This window comes from Andrographis paniculata, unplaced genomic scaffold (genome assembly GCF_009805555.1).
Source record: "Andrographis paniculata isolate CXL003 unplaced genomic scaffold, ASM980555v1 Contig82END, whole genome shotgun sequence".
Taxonomy (NCBI): Eukaryota; Viridiplantae; Streptophyta; class Magnoliopsida; order Lamiales; family Acanthaceae; genus Andrographis; species Andrographis paniculata.
This window is the reverse complement of record NW_026137620.1, coordinates 1,032,221-1,050,723: the sequence shown is the minus strand read 5'-3', so window position 1 is coordinate 1,050,723 and position 18,503 is coordinate 1,032,221. Positions and strand designations below refer to the sequence as shown.

Here is an 18,503-nt window from a genome sequence, read left to right as displayed (position 1 = left end):
ATTATATATGGTTATGATATTAAAATTTTTTAATACACTATTATATCATACTGAAATATTAGTATTTTGATATAGGATTTCAACAATTCGATATTTTTTCATCTCTAAATGTATTAATATTTTTTAGATCTTAATTGATTAGTATATGCTTTAAAATTCTATTTATCTAAATAATTTTTTGTTACATTTTTTTTTTAGATTTTATATTGGTTGTTATTCAATATTCTTTTATTGAAATTAAAATTTTGATTTGTTATATAAGCTTTATTTGTATTTAATCATTAAATATTGATACAACAAAGCTTATCTCAATAATTGCTTAATTGGGCAATTTTTATTTCAAATTAATCACTATTTTATATAAACAAATTTATTTGTAACCAATAACTACAATTATAATAAATAGATTTAAGTTATAACACAATATAAATATTTCACAGTTAAATATAATAAAATAATTTTTAAAATATTCAAAAAAATATTTATTTATATCATATTAACTATTCATTTTTTTTTTCCAATTTTCTTTTCAAAAATTTCAAAACTATTATCTAATTAAATTCACACTAGTACAGCTTCACAACTAAATTATACTTCCTCCATTGTATAAATTTATGTCTATTTTACCATACTCGAATTTTTTTAAAAAAATATAGATAAAAATAATTTTTTTTTCTTTTTTTTTTAATGGTAAAAAAATAGAAAAAATGATATTATTTTTACTAAAAGAAACGAAAATAAATTTATGTAACGACCAAAAAAAAATTGAAAATAAATTTAAGTGACCGATAGAGAAATTAATAAAAAAATATATTTATATTTATAGTTAGAATGCCAAAATATCCTTTATACTTGATAACAAACCAAACCTTAAATGAAGGAAACTAATAGAGCCTGTTCTTTTTAAACCCCATTTTTCAATTGGGATTCCAAATAATAATAATAACATTAATAATAATAATAATAATAATAATAATAAATAAATAAATAAATAAATAAATATATTTTATACAAAAGTAAAAAAATAAGTAAAAAATACTTATTATAAAAAATAAAAAAGTCATTACATAAAATTAAAAAAATTAAATATTTAATCTGAAATAATATATTTTTTTGATATTTTTAACAAAGATCCGAGCCGAGCCAAATTTTAAGTTGCCAAATTTTAAGTGTTCGTTAACGTTCGCGAACAAAGCTCGGACTCGTTCGTTAAACTTTCGAGCTCGTTCGTAGTGTTCGAGCTCGGCTCGTTAAGAATTTTTGTTGTTTGAGCTCGTGTTCGTGTTTGACTCGTTTAGGCTCGATTAAGCTCGTTCGAATTTGTTCGAACTCGTTTGTCTTATTTTTAAAATTTATATATAAATTATAAAAAAAAATTAAAATTATTTTATTTATATATTTTAAATTAATATTTTATTTATTTATAACTCATAATTTTATATGTATATATAATATTTATAATAAATATATTATTTAAATGCGAACAAAACTCAGGCTCGTTCGTTAACCAAACGAGCCTGTTTATGTTATTCGGCTCAGCTCGTTAACGTTCGCAAACAAGCTTTAACCGAGCCGAGTTCACGAATGGCTCGATTTGTCTAACAGCTCTATCCGTACCACATATAAAAAACCATTTTATTTAAAAATATTGAACGAACCAAGCCCCTGTGTGCCCGAATTATTGTTTGTATCTTAAAATTTCCAAATAAAATAGGCTCACATCTACTTTCCGAGACTCTTGGGAGTTTTTTTACCAGGAAAAAAATATATTTAATGTGATACTCCCTCCGTTCCATATTTATATATCCATTTATTTTTTGCACGGACTTTTAAAAATATTAATATTATATTAAAATAAAATAAAAATAAAGATAAAAAAATTAAATTATCCCTATTAGTATTAAATGATATCAAGGTACAATTTATCTCCTATATTAAATCCTTCAACATAAAAAAACCATTTAACTACGACACTCTATTATACTACTGCATTGCGTTAACAACAAAAGTTTTAGGGCTTACCGGAGAGAGTTTGGAACAAAATGGAGCGACCGGGGTTAGTTGACACTCTGCTGCAAAACCTCGGCTTCTGCCATTGCCATCGGATCATCTTCCTTTTCGCCTTCTCGCTCCTCCGCCTGCTTTTTCCTCTGCAAGTCTTCGGCCGCCTGCGCTGCTGCCCGTTGCTCCGCCTGAAGCCGCTGCATTTCCTGCTCCTGTTGCTGCCTTTCGAACCAGGTGTCCGCGTCTGCCCAAACTGACAATATTCCGAACCACCATATATAAGTTAGTCAGCCTTGTATTGTAAATTCATGATTTTTTATTTCTTTTTCCTTTTTCTAGAAAGGTAGAGATAGGGTCATTACTTTTTACGTAGAAAAAGTAATGGAAGGCAAATGGCACGTGGATTTACACTATGTTTTTCGGGAAAATTGCTTATAATCTACCTGTAGTTTGAAAAGTCGGCACCATACTTTCCTGTTATTTAAAAATTGCACAAGGGCTTCCCCACGAAATTCCCTTGTAATTCAAAATATTGCATAAAATCCCCTAAACGGGGAATTTTGTATAATGTTTCGAAAACAAAAAGGAGTCTCGTGCGACTTTTAGATCATAAGAGAGAATGATCAAACTTTCCAAACCACAAGTGAGTCATAAGTGATTTTGCCATGATTTTAAACTTGTTTTCACACTATTTACCAAAATCTCTCTAAAAAATATCATATCCAAAACTTATTTTTCATTGCATTAGAAACATATTCTACAACCTATTTATATCAAATCAAATATTTATTTACTCCGTAATATTAATCATACACCTATTTTCTACTCAGAGTGACAATTGTCACCATATGAACAAAATCATGAAAGGTATTACAAATTCGTAACTCAAGCATGTCACTATTTCATTGAAAATGGAGTGACATTTACTAGAACCTCATTTATTATTTCAGGTCAATCGCAACCGGCATGTTTATTCACAAAACCATACATACGAGGAATATTTAACTAATTAGCCATGACTAAAGCTTGCTCACACAAGTAAAAAAAAAATCAAAGAAAGAGAATTTAAATACCTATCATTAGAAATAACATAACCGTTAGAATTAAAATCTCGAGGGACAAATATAAAAAGAAAAATCTCCTGATCACACACTGCAATAGCCAAAGTATACTTATAAGAAGTCATTACTTACCCTGCCACATTTACTACATCCCATAATCACAGGCATTGTCAAAATGTTCGAGCACAATCTTTTTACTCACCATTAAAATAGGCTAAGAGAGAATTTTATAACAATATTACTATCAAGTTAAAAAATCATCATGGCTCCAAATCAATTCGATAAAGTGATTGTTTTTTTTTTTAAAAAAAAACAAATAATCTAAATCAAAGTAATCGGACACAAACTTCCCTCTTTCCAATTCACTTACCAAAATTCCATCAAACTCCGAACAAGAAACAAGTAAAGGAAAGCCATCAACGATAGGAAACAAAGAGATATCATTTACAAAGAACCAATTCTACAATATAATGCATAAAAAGAAAAAGTACTCCAAAGTCACACCAAGATTGCAAGAACATTTAGGTTTGTTTTGCGAGTCTTCAATCTTATTTTCACACTTTCTATTTTACTGCAAAACATTCTTTTCAATGATGATCTAACACTTATTTTCTATTCAAAACATGGAGACGAAATCCGTAGTCTCCAATAAAAAACACCAAATTCGATAAATATTTTTTACTCAAAACATCGTATCTAAAACCTAAGATTGCTTGATATTTCGAAAATTGAGACAAAGAAAGATAAAGATCTCTAATTTTCTTGTTTGTTTGAATAAAAAATCAAAATAATTAATTTCTCATTCTTTGTTTTCATTTCTCTTGTATGCAAGGTGTGTTAATTTGGCATTAGATAAATATATCTATTTTTTCTTATTTGTTTGTAAAATCAAAATTGAGAAATGAATAATTTCCCATTCTTTGTTTTTATTTCTCTTATATGCAGGGTGTTGTTCCCTTGGAATTTTCTCTACGATCCAACTTTGGCAATCCTCTATACAAATACATTATCTATCTTACGAAACATCGTATTCAAATTACTATACAAATCAAAAACAGAAATAAAAATAAAAATATTATCAACTGAACACAGCATATTTCTCTACAAATTTTCACTCCACTAACACCCTCTCTTACTCGATCCACTGTCTTGTCCTAGACGATTTGTCCTTTCTTTTTCACTCCACTACAATGCAATATATCATCTACTCCAGATCGATTCATCCATATTACTGTACTTCTATGTTACATTTCTAAACTAAGCTCTACGTAAATTCTCTTGAAATACCTTTGTCTGCAATTCTATTATCTATTGTTATTTCTCTACCATTCCATTACCTCACTCACCCTAAATAGAATTCAGACCCCACAACAGCCCAAACACAAACAAATTTCTTTCAACTGATAATTGAAACACAAAATTCAGGCGAAGAAAATAGCTTACTAGGTTGGGCGGCCCAGCCTTGTTCCCCTCCCTTGATGCGCTCAGGCAGAGCATAATTAACAGTCAGCACTCGGCCGTAAAGTTCGGCGCCGTCCATGTTATCCATGGCAGCAGCAGCATCTTCCCTTTCTAGGAAGGTAACAAAACCGAACGACCGATGCTTCTGCGTAGCCTGATCCAAGGGAGTCTTGACATCCTTAATGTCCCCAAACGGAATGAAGGCTGCATGTAGTATATGCTCGTTTACTTCCTCTGCTAATCCTCCTACGTACAGGGTGTTCTTTTGCACGCCCTCATTCATCATTTCTGTATAACTACCAAATTCTGCAACCCAAAATTGCACTGTTTGTAAGAACAACACCATTTTTAGTCACCTTCATGAAGCTAACAAATTCTAAATTCATCACCGAAAATTCACAAACAGTAGCAATCTATTTCAAGTCAGTAAGACGAAGTACACTCGTTTCAGATCTTTACGCAAAATTTCCTCATTCTCAACTCCATGAAAAACCACACACGAAATTAGAACAGTATAAATCCAGTAAACAAAAGCTTCAACACGAAATTCGACATTCTGAACAAATTTAAACAAAATACAGAATGATTTTACCGATTACTACAGTTCGTAAGAACACCACCATTGCTAGGCACCTTCATGAAGATAACTAAGTTTAAATTCACCACCGAAATTTCACACACAGTAGCAATCTATTTCAAGCCAAGTAACATGAAATAAACTTCGTTCCAGATATTTATGCAAAATTTCCGCATTCTCAACTCCATTAAAAACCCTAGATTTTCAATATACGAAATTAGAACAACATAAATACAGAAAACAAAAGCTTCAACACGAAATTTGACATTTCGAACAAATTTAAACAAACAACAGAATGATTTTACCGATTACTACTTATCGCATCCGATCTGCAACCAAAACTCTTATCGCAGCAGCATCGCAACCGCCAGAATCCAATTTTCCGATTATAAACCGCCGTAGACTATTGTCGCACTGTTACTGGGCTTTTTATATCGGCCCAATTAAGGCCCAAATTATTATAATCAGGACCCGCAATTTGGATCCGACCCGTTTATATTTCCAAATCGGATCCGACCCGTAAAAATGTATATATATTTTATGAGGAAGCCATTGGCTGCTGCTGTTCGAAAGTAGCAAAGGCCAGACACGAAACGTACACTAGCAAAGGGCACGCAGCTCTTCGGAGATCTCGAGAGTCTCCCTACCTACCTTGTCGTCGATTCCGAAGTTCATTTCTGCTCCTTTTCCTGCTGCTTTTATCGCTCCCAATTTCATATTGATTAATTGATTGATTGTGTTGTTTGGTTTCAGCTCAATTGTTAGAGGGGAGTTTGTGGTTATGGCGGCAGCTTTCTCTTTGGCAAACCCTTGTTGTTCTTCATCAACGGTTCGTTCGAGTTCGCATCCCTCCCTAGGGCACAGCCGTCTTCAATTCAGTGTTCCATTTTCAGCGAAATCGTGGAACGGAATGGAGTTGAAATGTGCTTCGTTACCATCCAAGTCCAGCTCTTTGTCCAATTTCACTCTCTCGCAAGATGGTTCGTCGCCGCCGTCGTTATATCTGCATATTGCTTGGTGAATTTATTTTGATTTTAAATTTGGTGCTGCTTTGGAAATTCTATGTTATATAGGAAAGGGGGAACCGAAATTTGCGGATCTTAATATGTTTCTGATTGAATGAAATTCATTACAGATATTATGGTTTAGTGAATTTGTGTCAATCCAAATGGTTTAGTGGAAAGGTGGAGAGCATGATCATTCTGTGCAGGAGTTAGTTCTTATCATCAATGTTTTACTCAGATAGCAATTGTTTATAATTGTTTTTTTTTTTTTGATGATTGTTCTCCATTTCCGCAATTTCTTTTGTTAGATTCTGCTGGTTGTTTGTTCATGTTTTTGTATATTACATTTTTCTTAGCGGAGCCCTCACGATGCATTCGTTGGTGGTTATTATCAATTTTTCACTTACATATCACTTACATATGGCATTAAGTTGATCACTAATCGATCCTATCAATGATTGCTTGATGTTAAATGGTGCAGTTGCATTCGGTGGATTCCGTTGGTTGGTCATGTTTTCATGCATTTGCATTTTTTAGCATAGCCCTACCTATGCATTAGTTTTTTATTATTACCTTTATTTCACTTTCGTAGCTCTTTAAGTTGATTAGTAATTTATCCTTTTCGATGATTACTCAATGCTACCATGGTGCAACTCCATTCGTTGGATTCTGTTGGTTGTTCGTTCATTTTTTCGTGCATTTACACTTTTTAGCATGGTCTTTCCGATGCATTAGTTTTTGGCTATTATCATTACTTCACTTTCATGGCGCTCTAAGTTGATCAGTTATTGATCTTTTTTGATGATTACTATTATCAACATTTCACTTACATAGGGCTTTTAATAGATCTACTTTTTTGTTAGCTTATTGCTAAACCTATGTGTTGCTTAGGTTCTTTGGCTCCCAAAACAACCACAACCAAAGACGAAGCACCGATAAAATCGGAAGAGGGGTTGTTGTCTGTTGCCCCTCCTGAGGAACAAAAAGAGCTGAATAATTTGGATGTAAATGGCGATAACACCACTGTTAGCATTACTGTTGTTGGGGCCTCGGGCGACCTTGCCAAGAAGAAGATATTCCCTGCTCTTTTTGCGCTCTATTACGAGGACTGCCTCCCCGAGGTCAGCTTTACTTTCGCCTCCAATGCTACTTTGTTTCACTTTGCTTCCCCGAGTGCTTTTATTATTCTTTGATTTATTGTTATGGATTTCAGCATTTCACGATATTTGGGTATGCGCGGAGTAAGATGACTGATGAAGAGTTAAGAAATATGGTTAGCAGGACTCTCACGTGCCGAATTGACAAGAGGTAACTCTAGCTAGTGAATGAAGAGCTAAAGCAACTGATTATTTGTCGTGCTTCTGGAGCGATCTTTTTTATAGTCACATGCTTTGTTCAGGGAAAATTGTGGAGAGAAAATGGAACAGTTCCTGAAACGATGTTTCTATCACTCTGGACAGTATGATTCCCGAGAAAATTTCATGGAGCTCGATAAAAAACTTAAGGAACACGAGGTAATGATACCATTGAACTATGAATTCGCCGGTTGCTGTTAATATTACCTGTTTAAAGATCAGACAGTTTTAGGAGTTTGGAAACATTCGTTGCCCTCTATATTAATGTTTTCGCTGTGAATGGTTTGTGTAGGGTGGAAAGGTTTCAAATCGACTCTTTTATCTATCTATTCCGCCGAACATATTTGTAAATGCTGTAGAACATGCCAGCCTCTCGGCTTCTGCTGCTAATGGATGGACGAGGGTCATTGTTGAGAAACCTTTCGGCCGAGATTCCGAGTCATCTGCTGCTCTGACTCGGGCCCTCAAGCAATACTTACATGAGGATCAGATTTTTCGGTAATAAGTTCTTCACGTCTCACCAATCATGTCTTTTTCTTTCTAATTACTATTGATTATTGAACCTCCAACCCCGAATTTTTACAGGATAGATCATTATCTTGGAAAGGAGCTAGTCGAGAATCTATCCGTCCTTCGATTCTCAAACCTTATATTTGAGCCGTTATGGTCGAGGCAGTACATAAGGAATGTTCAGTTGATATTCTCGGAGGACTTTGGCACCGAGGGAAGAGGAGGGTAATGTATCTTTGCTAATTCCGATTCGATGAACTTGTTTATACTTTAGCTTATTGATTGATTTTGTGTGCATCAGCTACTTTGATCATTATGGAATAATTCGAGATATAATGCAAAATCATCTCCTCCAAATTCTCGCCCTGTTTGCAATGGAAACACCCGTCAGTTTAGATGCTGAAGATATTCGCAACGAAAAGGTTCTCTCTCTCTCTCTCCGCCGATTTGCATAGTTTTTAATCCCGTACGTAACACTGCTTTTCTATTTTGATCGATTTGGTATGTTCTTGTAGAGCTTGCAATAAGTTGATTCGTGTTGGGTTTATATCGGGTTGAATACATTAAACGGGTTATATCACTCAACCTTAATCCGGCTGCTTATTATCGTGTCGGATTCGTGTTGACCCGTATATATAATCGGGTCGATATCTCTTATCAAAGTTCAACTATTTCTTGTCAGGTTGTTGTATTATGTTGGTTTTTTTTTCGGGTTTTAGTATTATATGTATAATGAATTGTGTGAATTATTTAAAATTGAATTTGGTTTAAATTAATATACAAATTAATTATCAAATTACAATTATGTTACATATATAATAAATATATTATAATCGGATTGTCGAGTCGAACTCGAGTTGAAGGCTTCGACCCTAACATGACTCGTTTATTATCATGTCAGGCTCGTGTTAATTAGTATACATAATTGGGTCAAAATTCTTAACCCAAATTCAATTATTTCATATCAGGATATCGTGTCATATCAGTTTTTGCCGGCTCTATGTGCTTGTAATCTTATTCTCTTAAAAGGAACCAAACAGAGATGAGCATGCAGAATTAGAACTGTGATTTAGTCTTTCTTGTAGCGATTACGTCTAAAAATTCTCTATTTTATTACAGGTCAAAGTTTTGCGTTCGATGAGGCCTATCCGAACAGACGACGTGGTGATGGGGCAATACAAGGGTCAGACAAGAGGCGGCGTGACCTACCCTGGATACACCGACGATAAAACCGTCCCCGCCGATAGTTTAACCCCGACATTTGCTGCTGCAGCGCTCTTCATCGATAACGCTCGATGGGACGGCGTACCGTTTCTAATGAAGGCCGGGAAGGCTCTACATGATCGGAGGTTTGCAATATTCGCACACAAACTATTCAATTCCTCGTCGCTTAAATCTTCTTTACACACTATTCATTTGTCAGGGCCGAGATACGGGTGCAGTTCAGACACGTTCCCGGGAATTTATACAATCGAAACTTCGGCTCCGACCTTGATCGCGCAACGAACGAGCTCGTAATCCGCGTTCAGCCGGACGAAGCTATATACCTGAAGATAAATAACAAAGTCCCGGGATTGGGCATGCGATTGGACCGGAGTAATCTCAACCTCCTTTACAAAGCAAGGTAGATCAATGCTTGTTCTTAAACTTTCGAATTTTTTATCTTGGAGATAATCAATGCTCGTTCTTAAACCTTCGAATCTTCGATCTTGGAGATAATTAATGCTCGTTCTTAAACCTTCGAATCTTCGATCTTGGAGATAATCAATGCTCGTTCTTAAACCTTCGAATCTTTGATCTTGGAGATGATCGATGATCGTAAACCTTTGAATCTTTGATCTTGGAGATGATTGATGGTCGTAAACTTTACTTTTGAATCTTCGATCTTGGAGATAATCAATGCTCTTCTTAAACCTTCGAATCTTCGATCTTGGAGATGATCAATGATCGTAAACTTTACTTTTGAATCTTTGATCTTGGAGATAATCAATGCTCTTCTTAAACTTTCGAATCTTCGATCTTGGAGATGATCGATGCTCGTAAACTTTACTTTTGAATCTTCGATCTTGGAGATAATCAATGCTCTTTCTTAAACCTTCGAATCTTCGATCTAGGAGATGATCAATGCTGTAAAGTTTCGAATCTTCGATCTTGGAGTTGATCCATGATCGTAAACTTTACTTTTGAATCTTCGATCTTGGGGCAGGTATTCAAAGGAGATACCGGACGCGTACGAGAGGCTTCTTCTGGATGCGATCGAAGGGGAGAGGCGACTGTTCATCAGGAGCGACGAATTGGATGCTGCATGGGCGCTCTTCACGCCGGTCCTGAAGGAGCTCGAGGAAAATAAGGTTGTCCCCGAGTACTATCCGTATGGAAGCCGGGGACCCGTCGGGGCTCATTACCTCGCCGCCAGGTACAACGTTAAATGGGGCGATGTTGGCGTCGATGAATGAATGAATTTAATTGAATTACTCACCATTTTTGTGCTATTTCTACCTTATTTCCAGGATTTTCAACTTTTTTTTTTTGTATTTCTGGGATTAATTTTATTTTCTAATGTTTTTGTGTTTTGGGTTCGTTTTGGAGATGAATTGAGTAGTTGAATAATGTTTTGAGCTGTTTAGCATTGTCAGATTTGGATATGCAAGTAACAGAGAGTTTTGTGTTCTTCAAGCCTACGACATCTCCTGATGAAATCGTTAGGATTTCTGTTTGTTATTTCTACGATGAGATATGAAAAATAATGAATATTTTATAATTGAATTTTTAATCCAAGAAGATGCTCAAAATGTATTAATGGAGAGTGTTTGTGATTTTTTTTCACGGTCACAAGTAAATCTCTACATCAACGGATTATCTCATACGGGATATATATTTTTATATGTAATTTATGATATTTTGTGTTGATTGAGAACATATATAATGGTGATAAATTTTCAAACACAAGTATCATCGATAATTATAATTAATTTATTCAATAAATTAAATTATAAATTAAATTTTAGGCGTCAATGATCAAAATTCTCATGTTTTTGAGTGTGTTTGTTTGGGGTTTGGATTTTGAGTTGGGATTTAAATAGTAAAAATTTTGAATTTAAATAGTGTATGATGTGATATAAATAGGTGTTGATGTGATGTTTTAAATGTAAAATTGATTTTTAATATAATATAAAAAATAAAAAATAGGTGTTTGATTTGATGTTTTTGAAAAAAAAAAAGAAAAAGGAATGAATAATTGAAATCTAATCCAATCCCCGAAACAAACACACCCATATGTTTACTTCTTTAATTTTATTATTTACTAGCCAAATTAATACCCCTTTTCAAATAAGTCTTATAGTAATTAAATTACAAGTTGGATAGCATGCTTTAATAGCTTAATTACTTAAATTATTTTTATTTAATTAAAATAAATAGATAGTTAAGATTAATTCAAGAATTAATTAACATTTTATGTCATTATCTAAACTCATTATATTATCAATTTCTTTGCAATTTCTTAACCAAAAAAAAAAAAGTGCAGACAGCCGACTACGACTAGGTCTAGAAAATAAGAAATTAAATTTTATCAAGGGTAAAATAATATAGATGAAAAAAATATTATATTAACAATATTATATATATATATATATGATATTCTCTCCGTCCCAATACTTGTTTACTATTTTTGTCCATCTCAAAACAATAATCTTATTTACATAAATAATCATATCACTGTATAATACTACCTTTGCTCTTTCATTATTATTAAACAATTGCCACTATTTTTAGACTAATACAATCGAAAAAAATATCTTTTATCTATACTTTTTACTCATTATTAATATAATATCAATATTTTTTAAATTTCGTGTCGAACGCAACCAACGTTCCGAAAGAGTATTAAATAATTTGGCTGTCCAACAGCTGACCCACCCACCTTGCACCAATTTTAAAATATTATATTAAAAATATATATAATATAATATACATTAAATTTACTCTTTTATGAGCCTTAAAAAATTGATCATCTTTTTAAGTAGAACTAGATAAGATAATTCAACTTGCTTGGCTCATTTATGATTTTTTAAATTACATTCATTTGATCTTAACAAAAAAAAAAAAACATATAATTTATTATTCAAATAATAATAATAAAAAAAAACACCAACGGGCATATTTGATTCTCACTTACTGAAATTCTTTCTTATTAGATTTAGCCTTTCCTTTCAAATGATTAATCAAATTTTTACAATTTTTTATATTTTTGAACTGAATTTCATATTTTTCGAGACAATAAATAAATAAATTTTATTTTATATTAAATTTATTTTCTTTGCAATTTTATTGTATAAAATCATTTCTTTACAATTTTATCCTCTATGCCAAGCACCGTAAAAATTTGTAAAATTAATTATCTATAAATGAAAAAAATTACATATTTTTAGAAAAATAAAAGTAGAGAGTATATTATTTTTTCCATAATATCAAATTATTATTTTTTTTAAAAAAAAAAAAAAATTCTTGTAGAAGATGACCTAGTGGTGCGGAAGTGAATTCGTGACCGAAAGATCACGAGTTTAAATCTTCAAGAATCACTGAATTCCTATATTATCGAAGAAAAAAAAAATAAACAAAATTTTATTTTTATCATTTAATTTTCTTTTCTTTCATTTTTTTAAAATAACATGATCACTTTATTTTTTAAAAAAAATAGTTATGTTTATTATTGATTTATTTTATTAAAAATAAAATAATATTATACTTAAAAATATCAAACTCAAATATATATGCATGCATACGAAGTAATATTTGCTCCCCATTCATTTGAAAGATATATATATTTATTTAATATGAAGTTTAAGAAATATTTATATTTAGGGTGTGTTTGTTTGGGGGATTGGTTTTTAAATCTACTATTCATTCTTTTTTTTTTTTCTCGAAAAACATCAAATCAAACACCTATTTTTCATTTTTTATATTATACTAGAAATTAATTTTACATTCAAAATATCATATCAACGCCTATTTAAAGGATTGCTGATGGATATTTTTTGTGTAAAGAGTTTTTTTTTATTCTTTTAAAAAACATTGATATAATAATATTAATATGAACAAATATAAATTTAAAATATTTGTAATGCCTAGTAAACTTTATATTTAGACAAAAATAACAATATATATTTTTAAAATGAATAGATAAAATATTGTATATTTATTATTCAAATATATTATTTAATATTCCTTACCTCCACTAAAATTATTGATTTTTTTTTTATACATATATATATATATTTACAAAAAAAAAATATGTCATCATTATAATAGAGAAAAAGAATAATAATTTCATCTTAATAATATTAAAATTTTAAAAATACAAATAAACAACACCTACGTGTGTGTATATTCATGTAGGGCCCAAACAGATTGTGCTTGAAGTTGTTCTTATCTCCCTTTTTAAATTTATTATATAGTTATTTTCTTATTTCTTTTTATTATTCAACTCTTTCATTTATTCGTAAATATATACTTCCTCTGTCGTTTAATTGTGTATTTATTTAATTGGACACGAGTTTTAAAAAAAATATGTAAAGATAATAATTTTTACATTTTTGGGTAAACAAAAAATAAAAAAATAGTATTTTTTTTTTTACTAAAAAAGAAAAAAATAATAAGTTTGGATGAAAAAAAATAAAAATAAAAAATAAGAATAAATTTAAACGACGAAGAAGTATATTATTCTATATTATAATTAATGATGTTTTATATTTTTTATGTTCTGCATTTTTTGTTTAGGTTTAATTTGTCCTACGATCTCATATCTTTTGTTATATATATATTTTTTAAAAATAATTATACATTTTAATTATATTTTAGACTTTATATTTTATAATTTCTTTAAACTTTAATTAGATTAATAAATTATTTTAATTTTAGTTTATTTGTATTAAATTGTAATTATTTTTACTAATAATATTTTGCATTATTTACTAATTATTTGTTAAAGGAACACACTTCAATTTACACGTTATATTTAAATAATATTTAATTTGATATTTTATGATAGTGGAAACATTAAAAGTTTTGAGAAGAAATGGCCAAAATAATAATAAAAAAATAAATTATTTTATCTTACAATAAATTGTAAAAATAACACTATTAAAAATTAATAATAAATCAAAGTTCACAAGTAATTTTAAAAAAATAGGGAGTTTGTGTGTAAATTTGACAAAAATATATTAAATTGTGAACATTTCTATCAATGGAGGAATAAGGATTTTATTATTATACAATTATCAAATTTAAATCTCTATTTAAATTAAAACACAAGCCAAATTCAGACCTACATATATATATATATATATATAATCAAGCTAATTAATACAATTATATATCTTAAGATTAATGTTATACCATGTGATTCAAAATTAATTATAAAATAATACTCCCTCCATCCCAGATACCGTGGCTGCTACACTGCGGACAATATTTTAGGAGATGTGTAATTAGTAGATAATTAAGAATGTATTAGTGAAAATAATTATTCTATAATATAAATAATTATAAATTAAGATTTAGATAACTAATTAGTTTAATTAAAATTTAAAAAATAAGATTTAAAAATTTAAAATGAGATTAAAGTGTGTAATCATTTTTAAATAAATGAAAGTGACATGGTATGTGGGACGGACAGAAGCAGCAACGTGGACATGGTATCTGGGACGGAGGGAGTAAGATATACTCCATCCGTCCCAAAAGTATAGTTTGTTGGATTGGGTACGAGATTTAAAAAATATTGATATTATATTGATAGTTAGTAAAAAGTAAGAATAAATGATTTTTTTGCCCTTCCGAACATATTAGTGTAAAAAGTAGTGGCAATTGTGTAATAATAATGAAAAAATAAGGATAATTTTACGGTGATATGATTATTTATGGAAATGAGACTATTGTTTTGGGATGGACAAAAATGGTAAACAAGACTATTGTATTGACACGGAGGGAATATATATATATATATATTTATCAAAATATGTCTTGAAATTATTTTGATTAATTTTCAATTAAAATCAACATCTAATGCATTTTTAAAATATATTATTTAGTATTTTTTATTATTAATTGGGGATTAGTTAGAGTATTGAATAGGGTTAATGAGTACCGTATATTGACTCTAAGCCAAATATTTTATAATTTTTTTAGTATTAAAAATATTAATTTTTATATATTTATACAATTTCTCCCTCCCATTCTGTCTAAAAAACTATCTAAATTCATATATAATTATGTCATTATTATTTATTTAAATTTATTAGCTAAATATTAAATAAATTATGACATTTTGCCCCATCGAAATTTAGATGCTAGTTTCGTCACCGATAATCAGTACATAAAATATAGATAAACAAACATGCCATATAAATTATTAGCAATTTAGCATATATGTTATGTTATATTTTTTATATGTGCATTGCATTAAGATATTTGCATTTTGAGGTCACTAATATTGTATTATGTTAATATATTGTTAACATATATTCGACTATTTATAGTTAGCAACAATTTTTTTTTTATTTTTTATTTTTAAATTGTAATACTCTCTCCATTTTGTCATAAAATATATATTTACTTTTAACACAGAATTTAAGAAATAATAATATTTTAATTATAATAGGTAGTTAAAAGTTATGTAAAAATAATTCTTATCTTGCTTTTTGGTATAAAGATAATTATTTGGATAAAATATGAATATTTGTAGAAAATAAAAAGGTTTATAGTTATTAAAAAAGTTTATATTTTAAAAAAGTTTATATTTATTTTTAAAATAATAATATGAATATTTGGATAAAAAGTTTATATTTTTATTTATTTATTTTAAAACATGTGTCTGATCAAGTGAACATACAATTGGATGACGGACGAAGTATTTGTTTCTCATATTTTATTTTGCAATTCTCATAATAATTCCACATTAAAATATAATTAATTTTCATTTAGAAAAATAAATACAAATAAAGAAAAACAATAAATACATTAATAAATCAATTGCAATATAAATGGTGATTCCAGTATCATTATTGCTGTTTATTTGAATAAGGTAACCAATATTATTTTGTGATATTCATGGAATTTTTTATTTATTATTTTTGGTTAGCTGTATAATTATCAATGGAAATTTATTGAAATTCTATAATTCATTAGTCGACTTTTTTAACAAGAAATTTAAGCTGAATTGAAGTAGAATAAAATTAAATATTAATTATTTTAGTAATGTAGTTTAATGAGGCATTTAATCATTTCTATATTTATTTGTTAATACTATAAGAGAAAAAAAAAGATAAAAAATTATATAATGTAAGAATAAGATGGATAATACAAACAATAATTTAAAAGTTTGATTTTATTTTAAATAACAATATGAATATATTGTTTTGTGAAATAAAATAATTTATTTTTTTTTTATAGAAAATCGAGATGATTATAATAATAATAATTAAAAACAAATTCCAAACAAAATACTCTCTTTGTGTTCACTTATGTTATGTTTTTTTAATAGTATTTATTACTCTATCCCTCATGCAAATATGTGCTCATTTGACCGGACACAAGTTTTAGTAAAAGTGAGTAATAATTGTTAATTTTTCATTTTATAGTAAAAAATAATACAAAAATATAATGATTTTTTACTTAAAAAGAAAATGAGAATATTTTTCGATGACAACCTAAAAAGGAAAGTGAGCATAGATTTAAACGAATGAGAGAATACCTATTAATTTTTTCTTGTAACAATATAGAAATATATTTTTATTGAAAATATTATATTCGATATAGGATATAAGACATGTATATACATTAAAGCTAATTCGGAATGAGATTCATAAAATATATCTAAACGGCTAAACTAAAAATATTTATAATGTTTAAAAATAAACAATATCTCGATATAAATTCACGACAAAATTTTAAAGTAATTTTAGATTATTGTAATATAACAATTTCTTTGTCTATAATAATTTTTTTGTTCTTTTATTTTTTAATTTAATTTTTTTTTATTATGTAATAATTGCGATTTCTATAAAAATATACTATTTAACTTTACAAAAGTAAATTCAAAAGAACACTCAGTTTTTTTTTTTTATGTCGCTCCTAATTATGAACGAGAGAATAATGTTTAGCTGAGTTGTGAATATATTTAAATTTTTAGTTTAAGTAATATTTAATATAATATTTTGTAAAAAAAATAATAATAATGTATATTTATTAAAAATAATATAAATTATAAACAATTTAAAAATGGTTTAAAATTGAAATCAAACAAACGTGATCCCATGTTTACAATTAAGTAAATATAATAATTAGAGTATACTATAATATTACTCATGGAAAGATTTTAAATGAACAAATAATATTTATTTTTAGAATAAAATTAAATATAAACAATAAAAATTAATCATATAAATAAATGGTGCTTTCACCACATAATGAAAAATATATTTAATTTTATTTAAAATAAATACTCCCTCGTCCCTTAAAAATCTATTCATTTTTTTATTTTGTTCTGTCTTGTAATAAAGTATTCATTTTCTTTTTTTTAGTAACTGTATCGTCTACCTAACATTACTTTAGAAATTTTGGGGGAAAATAATGAAATTGTCTTATTGATCATTAAAATAAAGAGCCTATATATAGACAATACAAAATAGACTCGATAGATTTAAATATAAGTAATATAATCTATAAATAAGATCAAATCTAGATATAAATCTATTAAATCTAAAACTGAATATCTAAAATATCTCAACAATTACAAATACTCTTACAATTTACAATATATTACATAAATGTCATTACATTTATATTATTATACAATACTAATAGGGTTAATTTAGTTTTTTTTACCTTTATTTCTATATTATCCCATTGTAATACTAATATTTCTAAAACTCCGTAAAAAAACAAATGAATTTATAGATATGAAACGGAGGCAGTATTTACATATTACTCATTATAAAAAATTAAATTAAATACATATAATTTAATATTAATAGATATACAACGGGTTACATATTAGTTTACAAAATAAAATTAACTAGATATGTATAATAGACCGATGGAGCATCTTTTTTATATTCAAATTGAAAACAATTTCAAATATAATAAACACATTTTTTAAAATACAAATCATAAATCAGAAAATTAAAATGAAATACAAGATAAATACATTTATTGTAGATAAAATAGAATAAAAATGTACACAATAATAATAATAATAATACTATTATGAATTTGTTTGTTTTTAGCTTCAAATAACAATATATTAGCAATTTAATAAAAGTCAATGTTTATTATCTTTTATAACCATATAAAAAATAGTGAGTTTGTTTTTGATATTTTTGGATGATACAATTTTTTATAAAATATTATTAAAAATATAATATATATATACTAACATAATACATTTAATATACTCCCTCCCTCTAGTCACATTTATCTTTTACATTATTGTATTTAACATTAAAAATATTATTATATTTATATAATTTTTTTT

General features: G+C 28.3%; 2 protein-coding genes across 4 annotated transcripts; one reads left to right on the top strand and one right to left on the bottom strand.

Annotated features, from left to right (window-relative positions):
• Positions 1 to 1,866: 1,866 nt before the first annotated feature.
• On the bottom strand, positions 1,867 to 5,516 carry LOC127241156 (uncharacterized). 3 transcript variants are annotated; one of them, XM_051260067.1, is made up of 3 exons: positions 5,409 to 5,516; positions 4,509 to 4,832; positions 1,867 to 2,257 (listed from the first exon to the last, which is right to left on the bottom strand). In XM_051260067.1, the coding sequence occupies exons 2-3, from the start codon at positions 4,810 to 4,812 to the stop codon at positions 2,058 to 2,060; spliced, it is 504 nt and encodes a 167-aa protein (XP_051116024.1). In that variant the 5' UTR covers positions 4,813 to 4,832; positions 5,409 to 5,516; the 3' UTR covers positions 1,867 to 2,057. The 3 variants fall into 3 exon arrangements, with proteins under 3 accessions (XP_051116024.1, XP_051116026.1, XP_051116023.1); XM_051260069.1 differs by having other exon boundaries at positions 4,509 to 4,850; positions 5,409 to 5,497; XM_051260066.1 differs by lacking the exon at positions 5,409 to 5,516 and adding an exon at positions 5,119 to 5,250.
• Positions 5,517 to 5,659: 143 nt separating this feature from the next.
• Positions 5,660 to 10,693, top strand: LOC127241428 (glucose-6-phosphate 1-dehydrogenase, chloroplastic-like). Its single transcript, XM_051260470.1, has 11 exons — positions 5,660 to 5,772; positions 5,857 to 6,083; positions 6,999 to 7,228; positions 7,321 to 7,415; positions 7,507 to 7,621; positions 7,755 to 7,960; positions 8,048 to 8,197; positions 8,274 to 8,394; positions 9,092 to 9,321; positions 9,396 to 9,596; positions 10,179 to 10,693. Exons 2-11 carry the CDS (start codon positions 5,885 to 5,887, stop codon positions 10,426 to 10,428), a joined length of 1,797 nt encoding a protein of 598 aa, XP_051116427.1. The 5' UTR covers positions 5,660 to 5,772; positions 5,857 to 5,884; the 3' UTR covers positions 10,429 to 10,693.
• The last annotated feature ends 7,810 nt before the right edge of the window (positions 10,694 to 18,503 follow it).

Bases quoted from the DNA above. Each gene is read 5' to 3' on its own strand.
- LOC127241156 (XM_051260066.1), bottom strand. From the start codon at position 5,149: ATGGTGGTGTTCTTACGAACTGTAGTAATCG. The intron at 4,833-5,118 runs GTAAAATCATTC...TTTGGGTTGCAG, and splicing joins CTTACGAACTGTAGTAATCG to AATTTGGTAGTTATACAGAA. The intron at 2,258-4,508 runs GTAAGCTATTTT...GAATATTGTCAG, and splicing joins AGGCTGGGCCGCCCAACCTA to TTTGGGCAGACGCGGACACC.
- LOC127241428 (XM_051260470.1), top strand. From the start codon at position 5,885: ATGGCGGCAGCTTTCTCTTTGGCAAACCCTTGTTGTTCTTCATCAACG. The intron at 6,084-6,998 runs GTTCGTCGCCGC...TGTGTTGCTTAG, and splicing joins TTTCACTCTCTCGCAAGATG to GTTCTTTGGCTCCCAAAACA. The intron at 8,395-9,091 runs GTTCTCTCTCTC...ATTTTATTACAG, and splicing joins AAGATATTCGCAACGAAAAG to GTCAAAGTTTTGCGTTCGAT.